We start from the raw sequence: 19,624 nt of genomic DNA, 5'->3' as shown, positions 1-19,624 counted from the left end.
AAAAGAAGAATTACAAACTTCTAACTATATGAAAGAATGCAGTAAATGAATAGTAAGACAATAAAAATCAAAACAACCCTGAGGTTTTACTTCGTATGAAACAAATAGGCAAAAATAACTAAAACATGGTAATAATCAATGTTGCAAGGGTTTGGGGGAAATATAAACACTAGTGCATTGTTGGTGTAGCTGTGACTCAGTATAATCATTTTGGAAAGCAGCATGCACATAAAATTACAAAAATATCCATATACTTTGACCCAGAAATTCTACTACAAGACTTGTACCCTAAATAAGTCATTGTTAAGAAGAAAGTTCCAATATGTACAAAGAGATTTTTAGCAGCACTTTTTGTGGTAGCAAAGAATTGGAAATAAAATGGATGCCCATTGATTGAGGACAGACTAAACAAATTAATGAAAATGTAATGGAATATTATTGTGCTGTAAAAAATTATCAATGTGAATATAGAGAAGTGTGAGGCAGTTTACACAATCAATACATAGTGAGGTAAGCAGAACCAAGAAAATAACAACTACAGTCCTGTAAAGGAAAGAACAATTATAAAACAATGAAAAGTAAATGTTACAAAGTTAGGAAGAACACACGTGGCCCCAGTGAAGATAAATGGGAAGATACTCCCACTTCTACTACTTTGCAGTGATCATGCATGTATTGTCTGCCTCATTCTGTGTATCAGTTTTGATAATTGTTTTTCTACCTCTTTTTTTCTTTAAAAAAATGTTATCTGTTAAATGAAATAGTTCTCAGAAAGGGGAAGGGAGAGTATTCTGGTGATAAAAAATAATAAAAATAAATTTTTATTTTAAAAAAACAAACCAGAAAAAGAACTACATAAATCTTGGAGACATGGCTAATATGGGAATTTGTTTTGCTTAACTGCATATTTGTTACAAGGGTTTTGTTTTTCTTTTTTTCAATGGGAGGTAAAAGTAGGAAGGAGACAAAATACATTTTTTAAATTGAAAAAATTTAATTTAATTTTTAAAAAATGACTCCTTGAAGCATTTTTAAATACACAGAAACAAATAGAAGGAAGTCCAGAAGGAAATACAGGCAAGCAGGACAGCTTAGAAAATTAGATGTTGAATTTATCATATATTTAAAAGAGATTTGTGTTTTCATTTTTAGTGCCCCCCAAAAGGAATATCAAGTACTACCTTAGTATTTAGTAATCCAAACAGAAAAACTATGAATAATTTACCTTATTTATTTAGTTCATGTAAAAGATTTTCAATTTTCTAGCAACCTTCAGAGTACAGAGACCCAGATTCTCCTCACCATTGCTCAAAGTAGTTTTGTCTCATTGGGAAAATCTAGGATTCAGTTTCTCCTAATGGGAAACTACTTAGGGGAGAGGGGAATGGACCTGCCATAGGATTCTGTGAATTCACCTCTTAAAAAAAAAAATTTAAGTTAGATGATCCTCTGGTGTCCTCTAGTGTTAAAACGTGGTATAAACAAATGCCATTGAATCTTCTGTTTTAGCATTTAGTTGGGAATTTGATTGATTTATAAGCAGCCCCTTATTGTAGTAGGGGTAAAAGGAGAATTTGATAAAACGTGTTCTAATTCATCTTGCTACACTCCTTAATTTAAATAACATAAGTAGAGATAATGTATAGGTCAGATCTCATTATAGCACATATTGTTATTCGCATGTCCAGTACTTTCAAAAGTGGAGCTCTGAACCAGCAGTCAGGGCAGTGTTGCAGCTGCGGTCCCGTTCCAGATAGTTATAGACCTGGCCTTGTGTATGGCCTTTCTGAGGCTTTAGCCAGTTGAGGGATGGGGTTAGGATCAAGGGGAGTGAGAGGATTTACTGGCACAGGTGCATCCTGGGCCTGGTTACAGGTACAGTTGGGGCCTTGAGTTCTAGGAATGGTGGACTCTTAGTCCAGTGGTCAGAAAATGGGTTGTTGGTTGAGGTGTCAGTCAGCTAGAGCGACATAGCTGTGTGAAGCTTTGTGTAAGTTCTCAGGGCCCCTAGGAACCTCTGACCAATGATTGAGGCCCTGTGGTAGTGTAACATTGGTCAGGAGATGTTAAAGGTACAGCAGTACCTGGCCCTGAGGCAGGGCAAGTTAAAGGAAAGGCTATGACTATAGTTTGTTGTTTTTTTTCAGTGTGTTCAGGGTTTAGCCATACCCTGCCCCATATCTAAAAGATGGGGTATGGGGTAATGGCAGAGTCATTGCCAAGCAGTCAGGATTAGGATAACTGTTTGGAGCATAGTAGATTTGTAAGAAAAAAAAAAGGAGGAGGGAAGAGTGATGTTTTGGCCTAATGACAAAGCATAGCATCTGCTTTGTGGTAGTTTTGTTCCTACAATGACCCAGTCTGGTCTGGAGCACATGACTCAGGCGGGTTACTTGACTGGCTTTTTGGAAAAAGGTAGACCGACATTCCTGGAAATATCTTTATCTTGTCGTTCCTCTACTTGAAGGATTTCTCTTGCCCATCATAGCAAAGAGGCAAAAGACAACAAGAACAGAGTAGTGTTTACACTGCCAGATGTGGTCACTTTCAAGTGTGTCCATAATGGTCCATCCATTTCAAATGGGAAGTGGACAGAACTGACCAGGACAAACAGTGAGGTGCCAGAGTCCATTGCCATCACAGTTCCAGGGCTTCCTGCCCTTCTCCAAGGTCTTTCAGAGGTCACTAATAGAGGCTCAGCAGTCAGTTATTACCATACCTAATTTGTATCATAAGGTTGTAACTCAAAATTGACAATCTCTTTAAAATTATGTATAATGCCCTATTTCTTGCTTCTTTTTATTCTATATCCTTTGGCTTAGGTGACAGAAAAAAAAATTATGTTTTTATAATCTGAAATTCAAAGCTAATTTCTAATTTCCTAAAGTTTTTTTTTAATTTAAATTTATTTATTTAACATATTTGGTTTTCAGCATTGATTTTCACAAGTTTGAATTACAAATTTTCTCCCCATTTCTACCCTCCCCCCCCACTCCAAGATGGCTTATATTCTGGTTGCCCTGTTCCCCAGTCAGCGCTCCCCTCTGTCACCCCACTCCCCTCCCATCCCCTTTTCCCTTCCTTTCTTGTAGGGCAAGATAAATGTCTACACCCCATTGCCTGTGTATCTTATTTTCTAGTTGCATGCAAAAACATTTTTGTTTGTTTTTGAACATCTGTTTTTAAAACTTTGAGTTCCAAATTCTCTCCCCTCTTCCCTTCCCACCCACCCTCCCTAAGAAGTCAAGCAATTCAACCTAGGCCACATGTGTATCATTATGTATAACCCTTCCACAATACTCATGTTGTGAAAGACTAACTATATTTTGCTCCTTCCCAACCCATCACCCTTTATTGAATTTTCTACCTTGACCCTGTCCCCTTTCAAAAGTGTTTATTTTTGACTACCTCCACCCCCATCAGCCCTCCCCTCCATCATCCCCCCCATTTATTTTTATCTTCTTCCCTCTTCTTTCCTGTGGGGTAAGATTCCCCATTGGGTATGTATGGTATTCCCTCCTTAGGCCAAATCTGATGAGAGCAATGTTTACTCATTCCCACCCTCATCTGCCCTCTCCCCTCCTCCCACAGAACTGCTTGCTCTTGCCTCCTTTATGCGAGATAATCCACCCCATTCTATCTCTCCTTATCTCCCTGTCTCAGTATGTTCCTCTCTCATCCCTTAATTTGATTTTATTTCTTTTAGATATCTTCCCTTCATCTTCAACTCACCCTGTGTCCTCTCTCTCTCTCTCTCTCTCTCTTTACATATATATATATATATATATACACATATATATATATACACATATATATATATACACACATATATATATATACACATAGATATATACATACATACACATTCACCCATATATACATAAACATATATGTATGCATATTCCCTTCAGCTACCCTAATACTGAGGTCTCATGAATCATACTCATCATCTTTCCATGTAGGAATGTCAACAAAACAGTTCACCTTTAGTAAGTTCCTTGAAATTTCTTTTTCTTGTTCTTTTTCTTGATTACCTTTTCATGCTTCTCTTGATTCTTGTGTTTGAAAGTAAAATTTTCTAGTTCAGTTCTGGTCTTTTCACTGAGAAAGCTTGAAAGTCCTCTATTTTATTGAAAATCCATATTTTGCCTTGGAGCATGATACTCAGTTTTGCTGGGTAGGTGATTCTAGGTTTTAATCCTAGCTCCATTGACCTCCGGAATATCGTATTCCAAGCCCTTCGATCTCTTAATGTAGAGGCTGCCAGATCTTGGGTTATTCTGATTGTGTTTCCACAATACTCAAATTGTTTCTGTCTGGCTGCTTGCAGTATTTTCTCCTTGATCTGGGAGCTCTGGAATTTGGCGACAGTATTCCTGAGAGATTTCTTTTTGGGATCTATTTGAGGAGGCGATTGATGGATTCTTTCAATTTCTATTTTGCCCTGTGGCTCTAGAATATCAGGGCAGTTCTCCTTGATAATTTCTTGAAAGATGATATCTAGGCTCTTTTTTTGATCATGGCTTTCAGGTAGTCCAATAATTTTTAAATTATTTCTCCTGCATCTATTTTCCAGGTCAGTGGTTTTTCCAATGAGATATTTCACATTGTCTTCCATTTTTTCATTCCTTTGGTTCTGTTTTATAATATCTTGATTTCTCATAGAGTCACTAGCTTCCACTTGCTCCAATCTAATTTTTAAAGTACTGTTTTCTTCAGTGGTCTGTTGGACCTCCTTTTCCATTTGGCTAATTCTGCCTTTCAAGGCATTCTTCTCCTCATTGGCTTTTTGGAGCTCTTTTGCCGTTTGAGTTAGTCTGTTTTTTAAGGTGTTGTTTTCTTCAGTGTATTTTTCAGTATTTTTTGGGTCTCATTTAGCAAGTCATTGACTTGTTTTTCATAGTTTTCTCGCATCCTTCTCATTTCTCTTCCCAATTTTTCCTCTACTTCTCTAACTTGCTTTTCCAAATCCTTTTTGAGCTCTTCCATGGCCTGGGACCAGTTCATGTTTTTCTTGGAGATTTCTGTTGTAGGCTCTTTGACTTTATTAATTTCTTCTGTCTGTATGTTTTGGTCTTCTTTGTCAGCAAAGAAAGAATGCAAAGTCTGAGACTGAATCTTGGTGCGTTTTCGCTGCCTGGCCATATTCCCAGCCAACTAACTTGACCTTTGAGTTTTTCAGCGGGGTATGACTGCTTGTAGACTAGAGAGTTTTATGTTCCACGTTTGGGGGGGAGGTGCCAGCTCTGCCACACCAGCACTGCTCCTTCCCCAAGAACCCCCAACCTGGACTGGGCTTAGATCTTCAGCAGGCTGTGCACCCCTGCTCTGATCCGCCACTTAATTCCTCCCACCAGGTGGGCCTGGAGCCGGAAGCAGCAACAGCCATAGCTGCCCCACCTCCGCTGCCCCCGGGGCTGGAAGCCAAACCGCGAACTCCTTCCACTCCCGCAGCTTTCCCCACTAACCTTCTCCGCAGTCTTTGGTGTTTGTGGGTTGAGAAGTCTCGTAACTGCCGCAGCTCACTGATTCAGGGCGCTAGGGCATGCTCTGCCCGGTTGCTGGTCTTGTTGGTCCACGCCGCTCAGGCTGGGCTCTGCTCCACTCCATTCCCAGCTCCCAGCTCCCAGCTCCGTGTGGAATAGACCTCACCCAGAGACCATCCAGGCTGTCCTGGGCTGGAGCCCTGCTTCCCTCTGCTGTTTTGTGGGTTCTGCCATTCTAGAATTGGTTCAGAGCCATTTTTTATAGGTTTTTGGAGGGACTCCGTACGGAGCTCACGCTATTTCCTGCTTACCAGCTGCCATCTTGGCTCCGCCCCCCAGCCAAAATAGATATTTTAAGGCTTCGTTTTCTTTATTTTTTAATATTCACTTTTTAAATTTTGATTTTCAAATTATGTTTTTTTTCCTCCAGCCCCACCCCATTGAGAAGGCAAGCACTATAATACCCATTATATGTGAAATCAAACAAAACATATTTCTATATTAGCCATGTTGCCAAAAAAAGAAAAGAAAAAGGCAAGAAAAATAAAGTGAAAAAATATGCTTCAATCTGTACTGAGTTCATCAGTTCTTTCTCTGGAGGTGGATGGCATTTTTCATCGTGGGTCCTTTGGAATTGTCTGGGATCTTTGTATTGATCAGAGTAGCTAAGTCTTTCACAGTTGATCATCATTACAGTATTGCTGTTACTGTGTGCAGTGTTCTGCTCTTCCTGCTCATTTCACTGTGCATCAGTTCACACAAGTCTTCCCTAGTTTTTCTGAAACCATTCTCCTCATCATTTCTTATAGCACAGCAGTATTCCGTCACAATCATATACCACAACTTCTTTAGACATTCCCCACTTGATGACGCCTTTGTTCTCTTTAGCATTCATCATGAGCCTCAGCTCATCCTGTGCTGTGTAGCCCAGTCACTATTTTTACATGACCATGTTACTCTTATATTCATCCTCATTTACCTTTCCCTTAATGCCATCATCTGTGCTTGCCTTTAAAATCTGAACCGGTCAGTTAATTGTTCCCTGAGAAGCCATATTGGCCTTTTACATGATTACCTCTTTTCCTTCTCATCAGAATTTCTCCTGTTCATATTTTCAGAATTTCCATGCCTCTCTATCATATTGTAAAATTCAAAGTATTTCTACCCATCGGCTCTGTAAAAATCAGAATCACAACCTTTTAAAGCTCTCTCATTAGCTGTGACCTAACAATCTGGACAAGACAGTATGGTGCAGTAGAATAACAGATTCCAAGTTAGAGGACCTGGGTTTGAATGTCAACTTTGCCATATTATATAATATAGTTGTGGTGTAAAATTGAAAATGTCTATTTAACATTACATATAATTTCCTATTAGTGCATTTTATGAGAGACCCTTTGCCAGTTAGTTGCAAAATGAACCCATTTGTAGAATTTGAAGTTCAAAGACATTCACTTCCTAATATGTATTCTAATGAATTCTATAATCCTCTTACCCTCAAGATAGAGTTTCCCATTTAATAATTTACAAAACAAAGTTTTTAGAACAGCAAGAGATACAGAATCTTTCAACAGATATTCAACATTTATTAAAGGCCTCCTATAAAAGGAATGTTTGACTTGAAACATTTTACTGCTAAGGTGCAAGCACGTTTAGTAAAAATAAAAATCGATAGAAAACAACATTTAACTATTAAGACCATGACCATATGGCAAGAGTTCTTTTTTTTTTTAATTAATAATGCAGACCAGCACAGGGACAAACAAATAGACCAGTGGACAATCAGACAGTTATGTAGGTAGTTTTGTCTTCATGGCTAAAATTCTTTCTTCTAGTCCATCTGTCCCAGAAACTGTGGTGTTAGTTTGATTTTTTTGGCAGATTACACATCTAAATTTTGCCCTCAATATCCTACATGTCTACCCACCTTCCCCCTCTGCCCCTCTCCCTTCTCTCACCCCTTTTGTAGTCCACAAAGCCAGTCCATATCTCTCACTACCTGCCTCCTGGATCACCCTCAGTATATGGGGTCTTTAAGTTGGTTGGAGCCCTTCTTGCTCCTCAAACTAACTGGACAGAAAACTCCACCCAATGGTAGTAATATTGGAAGGAAGTCCATCCAAGGAATAGTCTAAGGAAAGGAAGTCTAAGGAGAGGGAGCTTGAGATTAAGGAAGAATGTGGTTCAGCTCATCAGCTGGGGCAGTCATCAAACACAACCAACACTCAAGGAAGTGCAAAGATTTTTTGACTTGCGCATTATTCACCTGATTTGTTGGAAATAGTTTTCTAGAGATAATGGATTGTCACAGTTTGAACAACATAGTGAGATAAAACAATCATTGTCATTTGGGCCATGAATGTTAAAATGAACTACTATATGTGCTAATTTCATAAATGGTTTTCTATTAATATATATATATATATAATATGTAGATATATATAGCCTAATGTAGTTCTTCGTAACTGTCTCCAGTTTCTGAAGGTTATGCTAAATTAAAATTGAAATTTATATTTTTCTAGACTTCCTAGGAGACTGCTTTAATCATTCTTCATCATACCACATTTTTAGCATCATTCTTTTTATATAGGCTTTCATTAGTTAACAACATATATATATATATATGCAGACATATATGTGTGTGTATGTATATACATATATATGTAAAATCTCAATCACACACGTATATATGTCTTAATGATCCTTTTTCCCCTTGACCAAGGGTAGCTTTATTCAAGTAGACAAGAATTAGTTTTAGAACTTGAGTATATAGCTATGGCTTAGTATCACCAAAAATGATGATTGGTTAAATAATACGTAGTAAATGTCCTCTCTTATTTTGTGGTGATAAGCATCAACGTTTCATTAGCCCACCTTGTTTTTGCTATTGCATTTGAAGTTTTTAAAACATGTTTTCGCTTTTAGGGTGTAAGAAACTACAGCGTACCCATAGGTTTGGATTCCAGAGTCCTAGTGGATTTGATAGTGGTGGGATCAGTGGCTGTTTCTGAAAAAGGTAGGAATAAACAACATTGAGTGATGTACTCAAAAACTTCTGTTAAGACGATCTTCTAAGGTGTTTTTGTGTTCATGTTTTTTAGTATGGCTGTGATTTCAGTTGTTATTCTCAAGGTATTCTTTATTGATTTTTCTCATGATCATGACCCCAGGGTAATCGATCCCTTGCTGGACACATGCCTGAGTCACCACTGGATCATTACCACGGACACATAGAGACTCCTAAGTCCAGGCACCTCATTTTATAGATGAGGAGACACTGGGGCAGAAGAGTGAAGTGACTTTGCCCCGCAACCCCTATTTAGAGAGAGAACTAAAGTCAGAGCCTGAGTCTAGCCTAGATTCTGGAGTCTGCCTAAAGTTAGAGCTGAGCCTGCCAGCACAGTACTCTTTCGTTCTGTTGTATGGGCTTCCTAGTTAAAACGGGCATTGATGGGATCACTGAGGTTTAAGTTTACTCCTCAAATAATTCGCCACTTTCAGATTCATCCACCTTAAGGAAAAGTTCTTAAAATGAGCCTCCTCTTTTCTTTCTCAAGTTACCTGGGCCTGAAGCTGAATATATTTGCAATAAATCATTGGTTTGCGAGGGCCTTGAGCAGTGGAAAAGCCTTAGCTTCTGAGCTTTGTTTTTCTTGTGATCAGTTGTGTCCTTAACAGCACAGTGTGTCCTTTATACTCCTCGCCAACTTTTCAGAAGCCTTTGGTCCTTTGCCAGGTGAGCTGAACTGTGCCCTCTCAGGATGGTCTCTGGCGAGGCTGTGCTGCTTTGGCCAGGCAGTTCATCCCTCAACTGCCCCAAGCAGTTAAGGTCCTGTGGTTTATGGTGGACTTTTTCCCCATGCTGCTATTTCCACTCCACAAGGCCATCTTGTTTGCTTCAAAACCAGGCACTTTGAAAGTAATCTGCTTAAATTGGCAAATCAATAAGTTCCACCTGGGGTCAGCATATTAGCAGAGATGCACTTGTAAAATAAGGTTTTGACTGTGGCAAGCAAGGCTTTTCCATTTATCTCAGAGAGAGAGCGAGCAAAGAGATGGGAAAGATAGGAAAGAGAGAACATTGTAAATTGAGGCCTTATATTGACCTCTCCCAGGATCAGAATTATTTGAGGTCTTGGTGAACCATGTCAGGCTGTACACAAGATTTCCAAAATAGCTAGTGTCCTAGAATAGTAATAATATAAAAGAATGGATCTTTTGAGATAAAAAAACTCTTTCTTTTCATATTTTCTCTCTTTGTAGAAGTTTGATGTGATCAATTCCTTAAGAAGATAGGAGTTCTGGGTTTGAGTCCAAGCTCCATTTTGATAAATCCCTTTACAAGTCACCTATTTATGAAGAGTACAGTACTATTTAGGCAGCTAGGTGGCACCATAGTGCATAGAGTGCCGGACCTGGAGTCAGGAAGATGCCTTCCTGAGTTCAAACCTGGCCTCAGACACTTACTAGCTGTGTGACCCTGGACAAGTCACTTGACCCTGGACAAGTCACTTAACCCTGTTTGCCTCATTTCTTCACCTGTGAAATGAACTGGAGAAGGAAATGGCAAACCACTCCAGTATCTTTGCCAAGAAAACCCAAATGGCGTCATAAAGAGTCAGACAACTGAAATGGCTGAGCAGCAACACAGCTGCACTAAACCCATGTCTCACTGGAGAATTACTTGGTGATTAAGATAACATAGAGGGATTTTTAGAAAACGCATATCTGAGGGGCAACATGGTCAAAAGACCTCTAGAGTCAGAAGATGTGGGGTCAAGTTTCTGCTCTGCCTTGTGTGACATCAGAGAGGCTGCCTCACCCACCAGGGCTTTCTTCATCTGTAAAACAAAGATAAAAATACTTATTTGGCCTACCTCACAGGATTGTTCCAGAGAAGCACATGAGGTAATACACAGGAAATGCTTCTCCACCTAAAACGTTATATAAATGTAACTATTTTCAGTTACCATCATTTCAAGCCACACATCCTCACTTTTGAAGGCTTGACTTTTTCTCCCCAGCATATTGTTTTTTTTAGAAGCATTTAACATTTTGTTAGAGATATGTTCAAGTATGTTTCTAAATTACCATTTAACTATCTTAAAAGAGGATCCTTATGGCCAGAGATTAATGGTGAAATGTTTCTGTGAAATTCATTTTCCTTTCTAATATGTATTCAGAATATTCATCCTTAGGAACTGTGTCTCTCACATTATGTAGCAGAATCATTGTGAGCTATAAAGGTAGAAATACAGTACATGGATCTTTGACTATGGGAGGTCACCTTAGATTAGCTTCCTGTGAGAATGGGCTCGTTTGGAAGAGATAAGTGTCATCCTGAGTTTTAGCCCTGACGCAACAAAATTAAAACTGTTCCTTTATGGTTCCCAGCACCTTGCAAGCTATCATTGGTGTTGTGGCTTTCTTTACTGGCAGGATGGAGAATTGGGAAGGGAGAAGGTTATGCTGACATGGAATATGCGATGATGGTTTCTATGGGAGCAGTCAGGGAGGAGACACCAGTAGTAACCATTGTGCATGACTGCCAGGTAATTTCTGTTAACCAAACTAAGTAACACCACTGTGCTCATTCTCTGCCCTGTGTGTGTTTATCTCTGCATCTGTTTTACTGCCCTCACGCTGATTGTGATTGTGCCCTGTGTTGTTTTTAAGCTCCTTGGGCTGTGTTCATTTAGTGATGCAACAAGCAAGCCCGCATCTAAAATGTAAATTTGGGTATGCTTTCCTGTAACCAGTGTGTTCTGTTCCTACTGATGACTCCTTCAGTAAACTTAAGTTGGGCATAGGCCTTGTCAGATCCTCCGCACCAGAGGTTTCAGACTCACTGACTGTCAACAAAACTCCCCAGTGTGGCCAGAACCAAAATTAAAACGTAATTGGAAAATGTTTAACAAAATAAATAAAAATACAAAACCACATAGATAATGTTAGTTTGAGGTTTTCTAAGTCGATCTCTAGCCCATAGGGATTCATTTCTGTTGGAGTTTGACACATTTCTCTTCCATCAGGTGATTGATATGCCTGAAGAGCTGCTTGGTGATCATGATCTAACTGTGGATTACATCCTCACTCCCACCAGAGTGATCGTGACCCACTGTACGAGGCCAAAGCCACAGGGCATCATATGGTCCATGGTAGGTAATCGTCATGAAGGACTTTCAGAGTTCTGACTCTTGCTTTTGGAGCCGGTCAAGGACCTTTTCTTCTGTGTTCTTTGCTTCATATAGTACCTAGCATACTCTTATTTCTTGAGGCTTTACACTCAGAATTACCACCTCTTACCCCCTACCAGAAGTGACCTAGGTCAAAATTTGGCCAACTGCTTCTGATTTTTCAGTGTTACATATATTTACACTTCAGGTACAGTGTGATCACTACTGTATACTACCATCTACTGAATATAGTTTTCACCTTTATAAATCCTGATGTTGCTTCTGAATTCTTTGATCTCCCAGGAAAAATAAACTCACCACGAGGCAGGGGATAAAGCAGCAGTTTACACATGCGTTTAGCCCTGAAGTATTTTAATTTTTCTTTTCAGAATATAATAGTGACATCATTTGTTAATAGTTTGCAATAGATTTTCACCCTTCAGAAACCAGGCTGATGCAATCAGACTCAAAGGATTTCTTAAAATTAGGGATCTCATATTTGCAAATATACAAATGACTGGGAAAACATTAGGAAGTTCTGCTTAATTTGGAATGAAACTATAAGAAAAAATAAGCATTTTTGTCCATATTTTCCATCCTTAAGCTTGAGTTTTCCAAAACTTTTCAGAAGCCTTAGGACATGGAAAAATAAACAGCATTCAGTTCAAAATATGAACATTGAAATGGGGCACACCAGCATTTTTATATTTGCTTATTTCTTTTCATTGTTGACATACACAGGCCATGTTTGCTCCACAAATGCCTTTTGCCACATGCACTGTAGAAGGAGAATTCTATGGAACCAAAATGTCGGTTTTCTCTATCTTGGTCCTTAATTTTTTTAAAGACATTAGAAATAAACATCAATAACTCCTCAGGCCCCTCCAGCTATACTGATTCAAAGTTCAAGTTTGTGAGTGTGGAGGTAGACAGGCTTAAAAAGAAAATCGGGAATGTCTCCACATTTAGTGGACATGAATAATCTCCTGGCATCTTTCTTAAGAAGGTAGGTTTACCTCAGAATCTTGGGCCACAACTCGCTTTTAAGTGGAGACAGATGAGTCAGTTACAGAACTGACCCAGATGGTAGAACTCTTTCTCTCTCTCTCTCTCTCTCTCTCTCTCGATCTCTCTCTCTCTCTCTCTGCAGACTGAGGCCCAATCTTTAGAGTCAGTTTGTGAGAGTAGATCTGCCACATTGAAGCTGGGGTTAGGTTCCTATTCCAAGATTACCATTCGATAAAAGAGTATTTATAATATTCCATATTAGGAAGATTTTATAGTTAGAGTAGTTGTCTCTAGAAAGGCAGAGAGACACGCATTGCCTTAGGGGAGAGCTAGAGCTGATGTTGTGGATTTTGGGGGAAAAACAACAATCCCAATTGTGGTCGCTCAGACATGGTAGAAAAATGTGAAATCCTAGTTACATAAAAGAAAATCAAACTCAGGCCTAGGCTTTAGAGGCTTCTCGTTCTACTTGTTTGCTGAAACCTAAGCTCTCCCATGCCCTTTCCAGGAAGATTATAGCTTCTAATATTTTTTTCAAAGGTAATTCCATAACTTACATATCCTCAGTTCTTCTGCACAGTAATGACAGCCTTGTACTTATCATTGTCATCGGGCCTATAGTAGGTCAATCACTGTTCAGAGCCCTGAATTGTTTGCCTTTGTTTGCCTCTGTTAACTAGGTAGTCTAAGTGAGTCTACTGTAATATCTATGAGAAAAATGCTTGCAAACCCCTCCAGAGCTGTGTGAATTTGATTCAAGGTGAGTCATAACTCCCACTCAAGCCACTCTGACCATAAATGCTGATGTATTTATCCCTGGCATCTATCCGTCCTGTCCCCATTAAAGCCTTCTTCCTTTGTCCTGTTATGGTGTTCTTAACACAGGACACTGGACTCCCGATGGTTAGGCCAACAATGTACACACTGGTAGGGGCTATGAGACTCAGAGCTTTCTAGGATGGACCCCACTGATGAACTTTGGGGAGGAGCTCACCACTAAACTGGCTACAGGGTACTACTGAATTTTCTAAAACAGTCTGTGTCAGTGGAGGAAGTTTATGCTTAAACACATTCTTGATGTGCTTAAATGTCTGTCTAACCATAATCTTTAGTCATTTATGTTTAAGATCAAATAAGTCAGCCCCCATCTGTGGTACCTGGAAAGACTGTATGTCACAAGGCTTTTAAAGCTGGTATCTAAAAGAAAGACACTAGAAAAGTATCAAAGACCAGTTCCATCCCAGTAAGAAGGCTACATAGAGAATTTTGCAAAATTGTTCCAGCTTTGGGAAAAATCAGTGCAACTGTCAGAACCCCTGGGAGCACTGATGGAAATGTTACCCCAGGAGCTGATGGCTTAGCTGCAGAGATGGTTAAGTGAGAAGCTACAGCTTCAAAGTCAGAACTGGCTCCACATATGCATAATGAGAAATTAAACAAGATGTTGGAGAAGAAGTCAAATTCAAGAAGAAATGTGAACAACAGTCTGACAGGACAGGGCCTTGGGAGACCCCAGTGACTTGTAAGGGAAAACTGGGTGAAGATCCAGCAGAGGAGACTAAGAAGGAATAATCGATAGGCAGAACTGAAAAACCAAGAAAGAGTGGTATCCCAAGAACCTAGAGGGAAAAGCGAATCAGCGAGAGGAGGGTGACTGGCAGGCTTCTGATCCAGATGGCCATTAGATCTGACAGTCAGATTCTCTACAGGTTCCTCATACATGTTAAGGTCCCATAGGTGTTCCTTTTTGTGCATCACATAGCTAACAAGCCCAAGAACCCTGCAGTGCCTCCTGAAAAAAATCTATAACCATTCACACCAGAAAACCACATGGATGAAGAATGCCCTTTATAATATGCAGCCAGCTGGCCGGCTTAGACTTATCTGTCACAGTAGATGTCTCTGGGAAAGACAGTACAAGTGGAGAATAAGTTGGATGAAGAATTAAACAAGAGGAAGAGAGAGCAACTTGGATTGCCTCCAAGGAACTGAAAAACTGCTTTAATGACCGACACATTTCTCATGGAAACAAAGGACCGACTTGTTCATTCCATTATCTTATCAACGTTGGATAGCTCCAAGTTGGGGAACATGATATTCTCTCAAGAATTAAGATTAGTATTACTCAGGGCAATAGAGAAGCTCTGTGGGTTTGAACAGCCTGCAACATGGAACAGCTCCAGAACCTTGAAGAAGAGTTGGGGGGTGGGAGGGGGGCACGGCTTTTTCGTGTGCCACCAGTGGACATCCCATGTACTTGCTTGGGCTCCTTGATGTGTCACAGAAGAGCCAGGAAGGCCCCTCTCTCTCTCACCACCCACAGTGGCAGGCACATCCACATTGCCTGGATTGCTGATGTACTTGAGTACATTCCAGACCTCGAGCAGAATGCTTGACAGTGTAGTGTCACCTTGTTAACACAGAACTCTAGCTCAAGGAAAGATTGTAAAGCAGGAGTCATGTCTGCACGCTGTGAGTTTTAAGCTTATAAAGGATGGCGATCTGACTTTTTAATATTAATTTATTTATTTTTAGTTTTTAGCGTTAACTTCCATAAGTTTTAAATTTTCTCCCCTTCCCTTCCTCCTCCCTCCCCAAGACAGCATGCAGTCTGATATGGGCTCTACACGTACATTTGCACATTTGTCATGTTGCGTAGAAGAATTATAACGAATCTTTAGGCAGCTAGGTGGTGCAGTGGATAGAGCGCCAGGCCTGGAGTCAGAAAGACTCATCTTCCTGAGTTCAAATCTGGCCTGAGATACTTCCTAGCTGTGTGACCCTGGGCAAGTCACTTAACCATGTTTGTCTCAGTTTCCTTACCTGTAAAATGGGGGTAATAACGGCACCTAACTTCCAGGGTTGTTATGAGATGATATTTGTAGAGTGCTTAGCAGAGGGCCTGGCATACAGTTGGTGCTCTATAAATGTTAGCTGTTATGATTCCATGGTTATGCGGCCATTCCATGCCATCTGTCTAGCTCACTAAACACTGGATTACTGGGCGGCGTCCCTGATAACACTTTCTTGTGTTCTAATCAACCTACCAGTGGCACCACAGAATAGTACTGTACACGCGAAGAGAGTAGATGGCACAGCAATAATAACAGATGGCATTTATGCCCGACATTAAGCTCTACAGAGCACGTGTCCTCATGCCGGCGCTATTGAGCCAGGTAGCATTCTGATTCCCATTTTCCAAATGGAGATACTGAGGTCCTGAGAGGCGACGTGATTTGGCCAGAGCACACAGCTCACAGTCTCAATGTTGGAGGGATCACAGAGATCATCTCATCCAGCCTGTCTTCCAAGCCCATCGAGAATCTGTCTTTACCACGTTATGTTACCCTTGAACAGAGTGAATGCAGGATGCCCAGATATCTTTTCAGTGGTAAGTTAAAGTGAGGGTAGAAAGGAGGGCAACTTGGAATTATGTCAAGAATACATTGGCATATATTTCAGCCACATGATACAGCTTCCTGGGAAATAGCAGCCCCATCAGATATGTTACCTGGTGTGAGGCATTCAAGAAAGAACTGTTTTTGAAAAAGTTTCTTCAGTTCGACCACAAGATGTTTATAGGTATAGCTGCAAACCTCCATGAGCACTGCTAACAGTCACTGAAACTCCTTATCCAAGATCAGTCATCGCATGTGCCCTCCGTGGAAAGAACTATTAGTCACACATGAATCCTCTTAGCCACTCCTACATACACACCATCAGTAACTCCATACTTGATTATGGAGGCAAAAGGCACATTGCCCATTGAAGAACAAAATCTTGGGAGTTTTTACCTTGCCGGGTTGATTCATTTATCTCCGTAATTAGGGCAGTTGTAGCATTTTTTTCCCGCAAGGGTCATCTTCATATTCTAGGCTTAAGGAAATAAATAATTTCATATATTTTAAAAGCTTAGCATGTTCAACACCATATGACCTTCTTTGGGACCGGTGCTTCTCACCCATATGTTCACAATATGGTGAGCTTATTTACTTCATCCAAAGAACTGACTCATCAACGGAAAAAGGAATCTTTAATGTCCTAGAAGTACTTGCTTTCAAGATGAGGTTCACTTAAAGTGTAACTCTGGATTTCTTACAGGCACTCTTTGTAAGCCTAGATGAACCTCAGCCAGAAGCAACATCGAGCTGAGGGCAACCTATTGGCTTTTTTCTGAATCATGTAACTTAAAATGGATGATATAGATAATATGCTTTATATCAAATTCAGTTAACACTTTGGGCTGGCTCCATTAATCACGTTATGTAAAATTATGAATGTCTCTAGAGTTTACATAGCATTCTAGTGATAGATAGGGTCCCTGTTCTCAGAGGCAGTACTGCATAGTAAAAAGGGTGCTGATTTGGAGTTAGGAGAGTCAGGACAGCAGAAACCTGGGTTCAGATCTCACCTGTGATGCTTTCTAGTTGTATGGCTGTAGACAGATCATCCAACATTTCTGAGCCTTAGTTTCTTCACCTGGAAATGGAAATGATCATTTTAGTTTGCATTTCATAGGATTTTTGTGAGCATCAAATGAGTTCATCTGTGGATTTAGCAAACCTTAATATGTTATGTAAATATAAACTATTGCTCTTAAGTTAGCTAAATATATTCACGGAAAATGGATGGAGGAAACTGTGTGGAACAACAAGATTTTTAAGTGAAACGAGCAAGTCTCATGATCTCCAGATTTCTGACTCCATCGTTTATGACAGGAAACGAAGATGAGAGAGACACTAAGTAGTTGTTGTTTATTTACGATAATGGTTCCGTGCCAAGTGTGCAAGTCAGAAAGCAGACCCTGGCAACCTCCCTTCACACAGGCCCACGAGCAACTGCTTCCCATCCTGTAGTCACAACAGATGTAAGACAGATCAGGACAAGGAAATGACAGCTTGCCATTTTTCATAGGAATAAGTCGTTATTTGCTAAATAGTAGGTCACTTTATATGTAGCACTTGACATTTTACAAAATACTTTCTTATAATTGCTCTGTGGAGTAGACAGTATATTATCATCCCCATTGTATGGGTGAGAAAAACTGTCCTCAGATACTCAGTTGCCCAGTTATTGAGTCATAGGATTTAGATTGGAAGAGATCATCTAGCACAATCCCCTCCTTCTGTAGATGCGGAAGTTCAGGTCCAAGAAGGACTTGACTTCCCCAAGGTGACACAGTGTCAATACAGTCCACATTTAAACTCAGATTCTCTGACTCTCAATCCAGTACTTTTGCCACCATACCAGGGCTGCTTCTAACATGTGTCTAAACTAAGACATGGACTTAGTCATCTTGTCTAAGTCCTGTGTTCCTTAGTGGACTTACTAGGTATTACAGCTCTCAAAAATGGTCATTGTATGCATTGTTGGTGGAGTTGTGAACTGATACAACCATTCTGGAGAGCAATTTGAAACTATGCCCAAAGGGCTGTAAAACTGTGTATACCCTTTGACCCAGCAATACCACTACTAGGTCTGTATCCCAGAGAGATCATAAAAAGGGGAAAAGGACCCCCACATGTACAAAATTATTTATAGCAGTTCTTTTTGTGGTGGCAAAGAATTGGAAATGGCTGAACAAGTTGTTGTATATGAATGTGATGGAATACTATTGTGCTGTAAGAAATGATGAGCAGGTCGACTTCAGAAAAACTTGGAAAGACTTATATGAACTGATGCTGAGTGAAATGAGCAGAACCAAGAGAACATTGTATACAGTAACAGCCACATTATGCGATGATGCACATTGTAAGACCTAGTTCTTCTCAGCAATACAATCAATGATCTAAGACAATTCCAAAAGACTCATGATGGAAAGTGCTCTCCACATCCAGAGAAAGAACTATGGAGTCTGAATGCAGATTGAAACATACTATTTTTTTCTCTTTTTTCTTTCATGGTTTTTTCCCTTTTTTCTGATTCTTCTTTCACAACATGACTAATGTGAAAATGTGTGTAATAATTGTACGTGTATAGCCTATATCAGATTGCAGGCCATCTTAGGGAGGGGGAAAAATTTGGAACTCAAAATCTTATAAAAGTGGATATTGAAAACTAAAAATAAATCATTTTTTTAAAAATTCTAGGGAATTTTTTAAAATGGTCTTTGTACTCCTACCTCAGTATATCTGGCCTAGTGATGATGCTGTGCATCCTCTTTGGGATTTTTTTGTTTGGGGGCAGGAAATACCACCACCGCCACCATTAAAAGCTTGATGTTTACCTCCATTATGTTGTTGCTGATACTTTGTTGCATGTAATTAGACCTTGTTTGCTAACATATTAAAGCTCTAAAATCTATGCAAGGTTGTCAGTATGTTTCTCTGTTGTGGTTGTACTACCATTGCCTGCCACAGAGTGAGCAAACAGCAGGTGCCTGATAATTGCTTGCTGACTGGCATACATGATAATGAGCTGTGTTCTAACAACATTTGGCTGTTTTGTGAAGTTATAGATGTTTCAAGTTACAGAATAAATCAGGTTATTTTATTTTTTCTCCTATGGCCCACCAACAGGGCACCAAGGCCCCTCTGCCTCTGAGTGTGCTTATGAACAGACTACAGACTTCTTTTTCATCTATTTTCCTATGCTCAGCTCACACAGAATTTATTTCCATTGAGTTTTTGTTGTTGTTCTTGTTGTTCCCTCAAACTGACGTTAGCTTTACTCTGTGGGGCAGTTACCATCTCTGGTCATCGTTGCCAAACTGATCATAGAATGATGGACTTTAGAGCTGGTGTTTACATAGCGCCTTACCTAACACTTCACAAACGAGGAAACCGAGGCACAGAGAGACGAAATGCTTTGCCCAGGATCACACAGCCAGTTAGTGCCTGAGGCAGAATGTGAACCCATTTAGGTGGCGTCATAGTGCACAGAGCACCAGGCCTGGAGTCACTCTTTGTGAGTTCAAATCCAGCCTCAGACACTAGCTGTGTGACCCTGGGTGAT

At 40.0% G+C, this 19,624-nt stretch overlaps 1 protein-coding gene across 3 annotated transcripts in view; it reads left to right on the top strand.

Moving 5' to 3' along the window:
* MTHFSD (methenyltetrahydrofolate synthetase domain containing) overlaps positions 1–19,624 on the top strand; it is a 48,142-nt gene that overhangs the window by 21,838 nt on the left and 6,680 nt on the right. For all 3 annotated transcript variants that reach the window (XM_036752823.1, XM_036752824.1, XM_036752825.1), the window contains 3 exons: positions 8,412–8,502; positions 10,926–11,038; positions 11,519–11,644. In XM_036752823.1, coding sequence (XP_036608718.1) covers positions 8,412–8,502; positions 10,926–11,038; positions 11,519–11,644 — 330 coding nt within the window. The remainder of the gene's footprint in view (positions 1–8,411; positions 8,503–10,925; positions 11,039–11,518; positions 11,645–19,624) is intronic.

This window comes from Trichosurus vulpecula, chromosome 3, assembly GCF_011100635.1.
Source record: "Trichosurus vulpecula isolate mTriVul1 chromosome 3, mTriVul1.pri, whole genome shotgun sequence".
In the NCBI taxonomy this organism is placed as follows: Eukaryota; Metazoa; Chordata; class Mammalia; order Diprotodontia; family Phalangeridae; genus Trichosurus; species Trichosurus vulpecula.
Note: the sequence above shows the minus strand (reverse complement) of the source record. Positions and strands in the feature narration are given on the sequence as shown.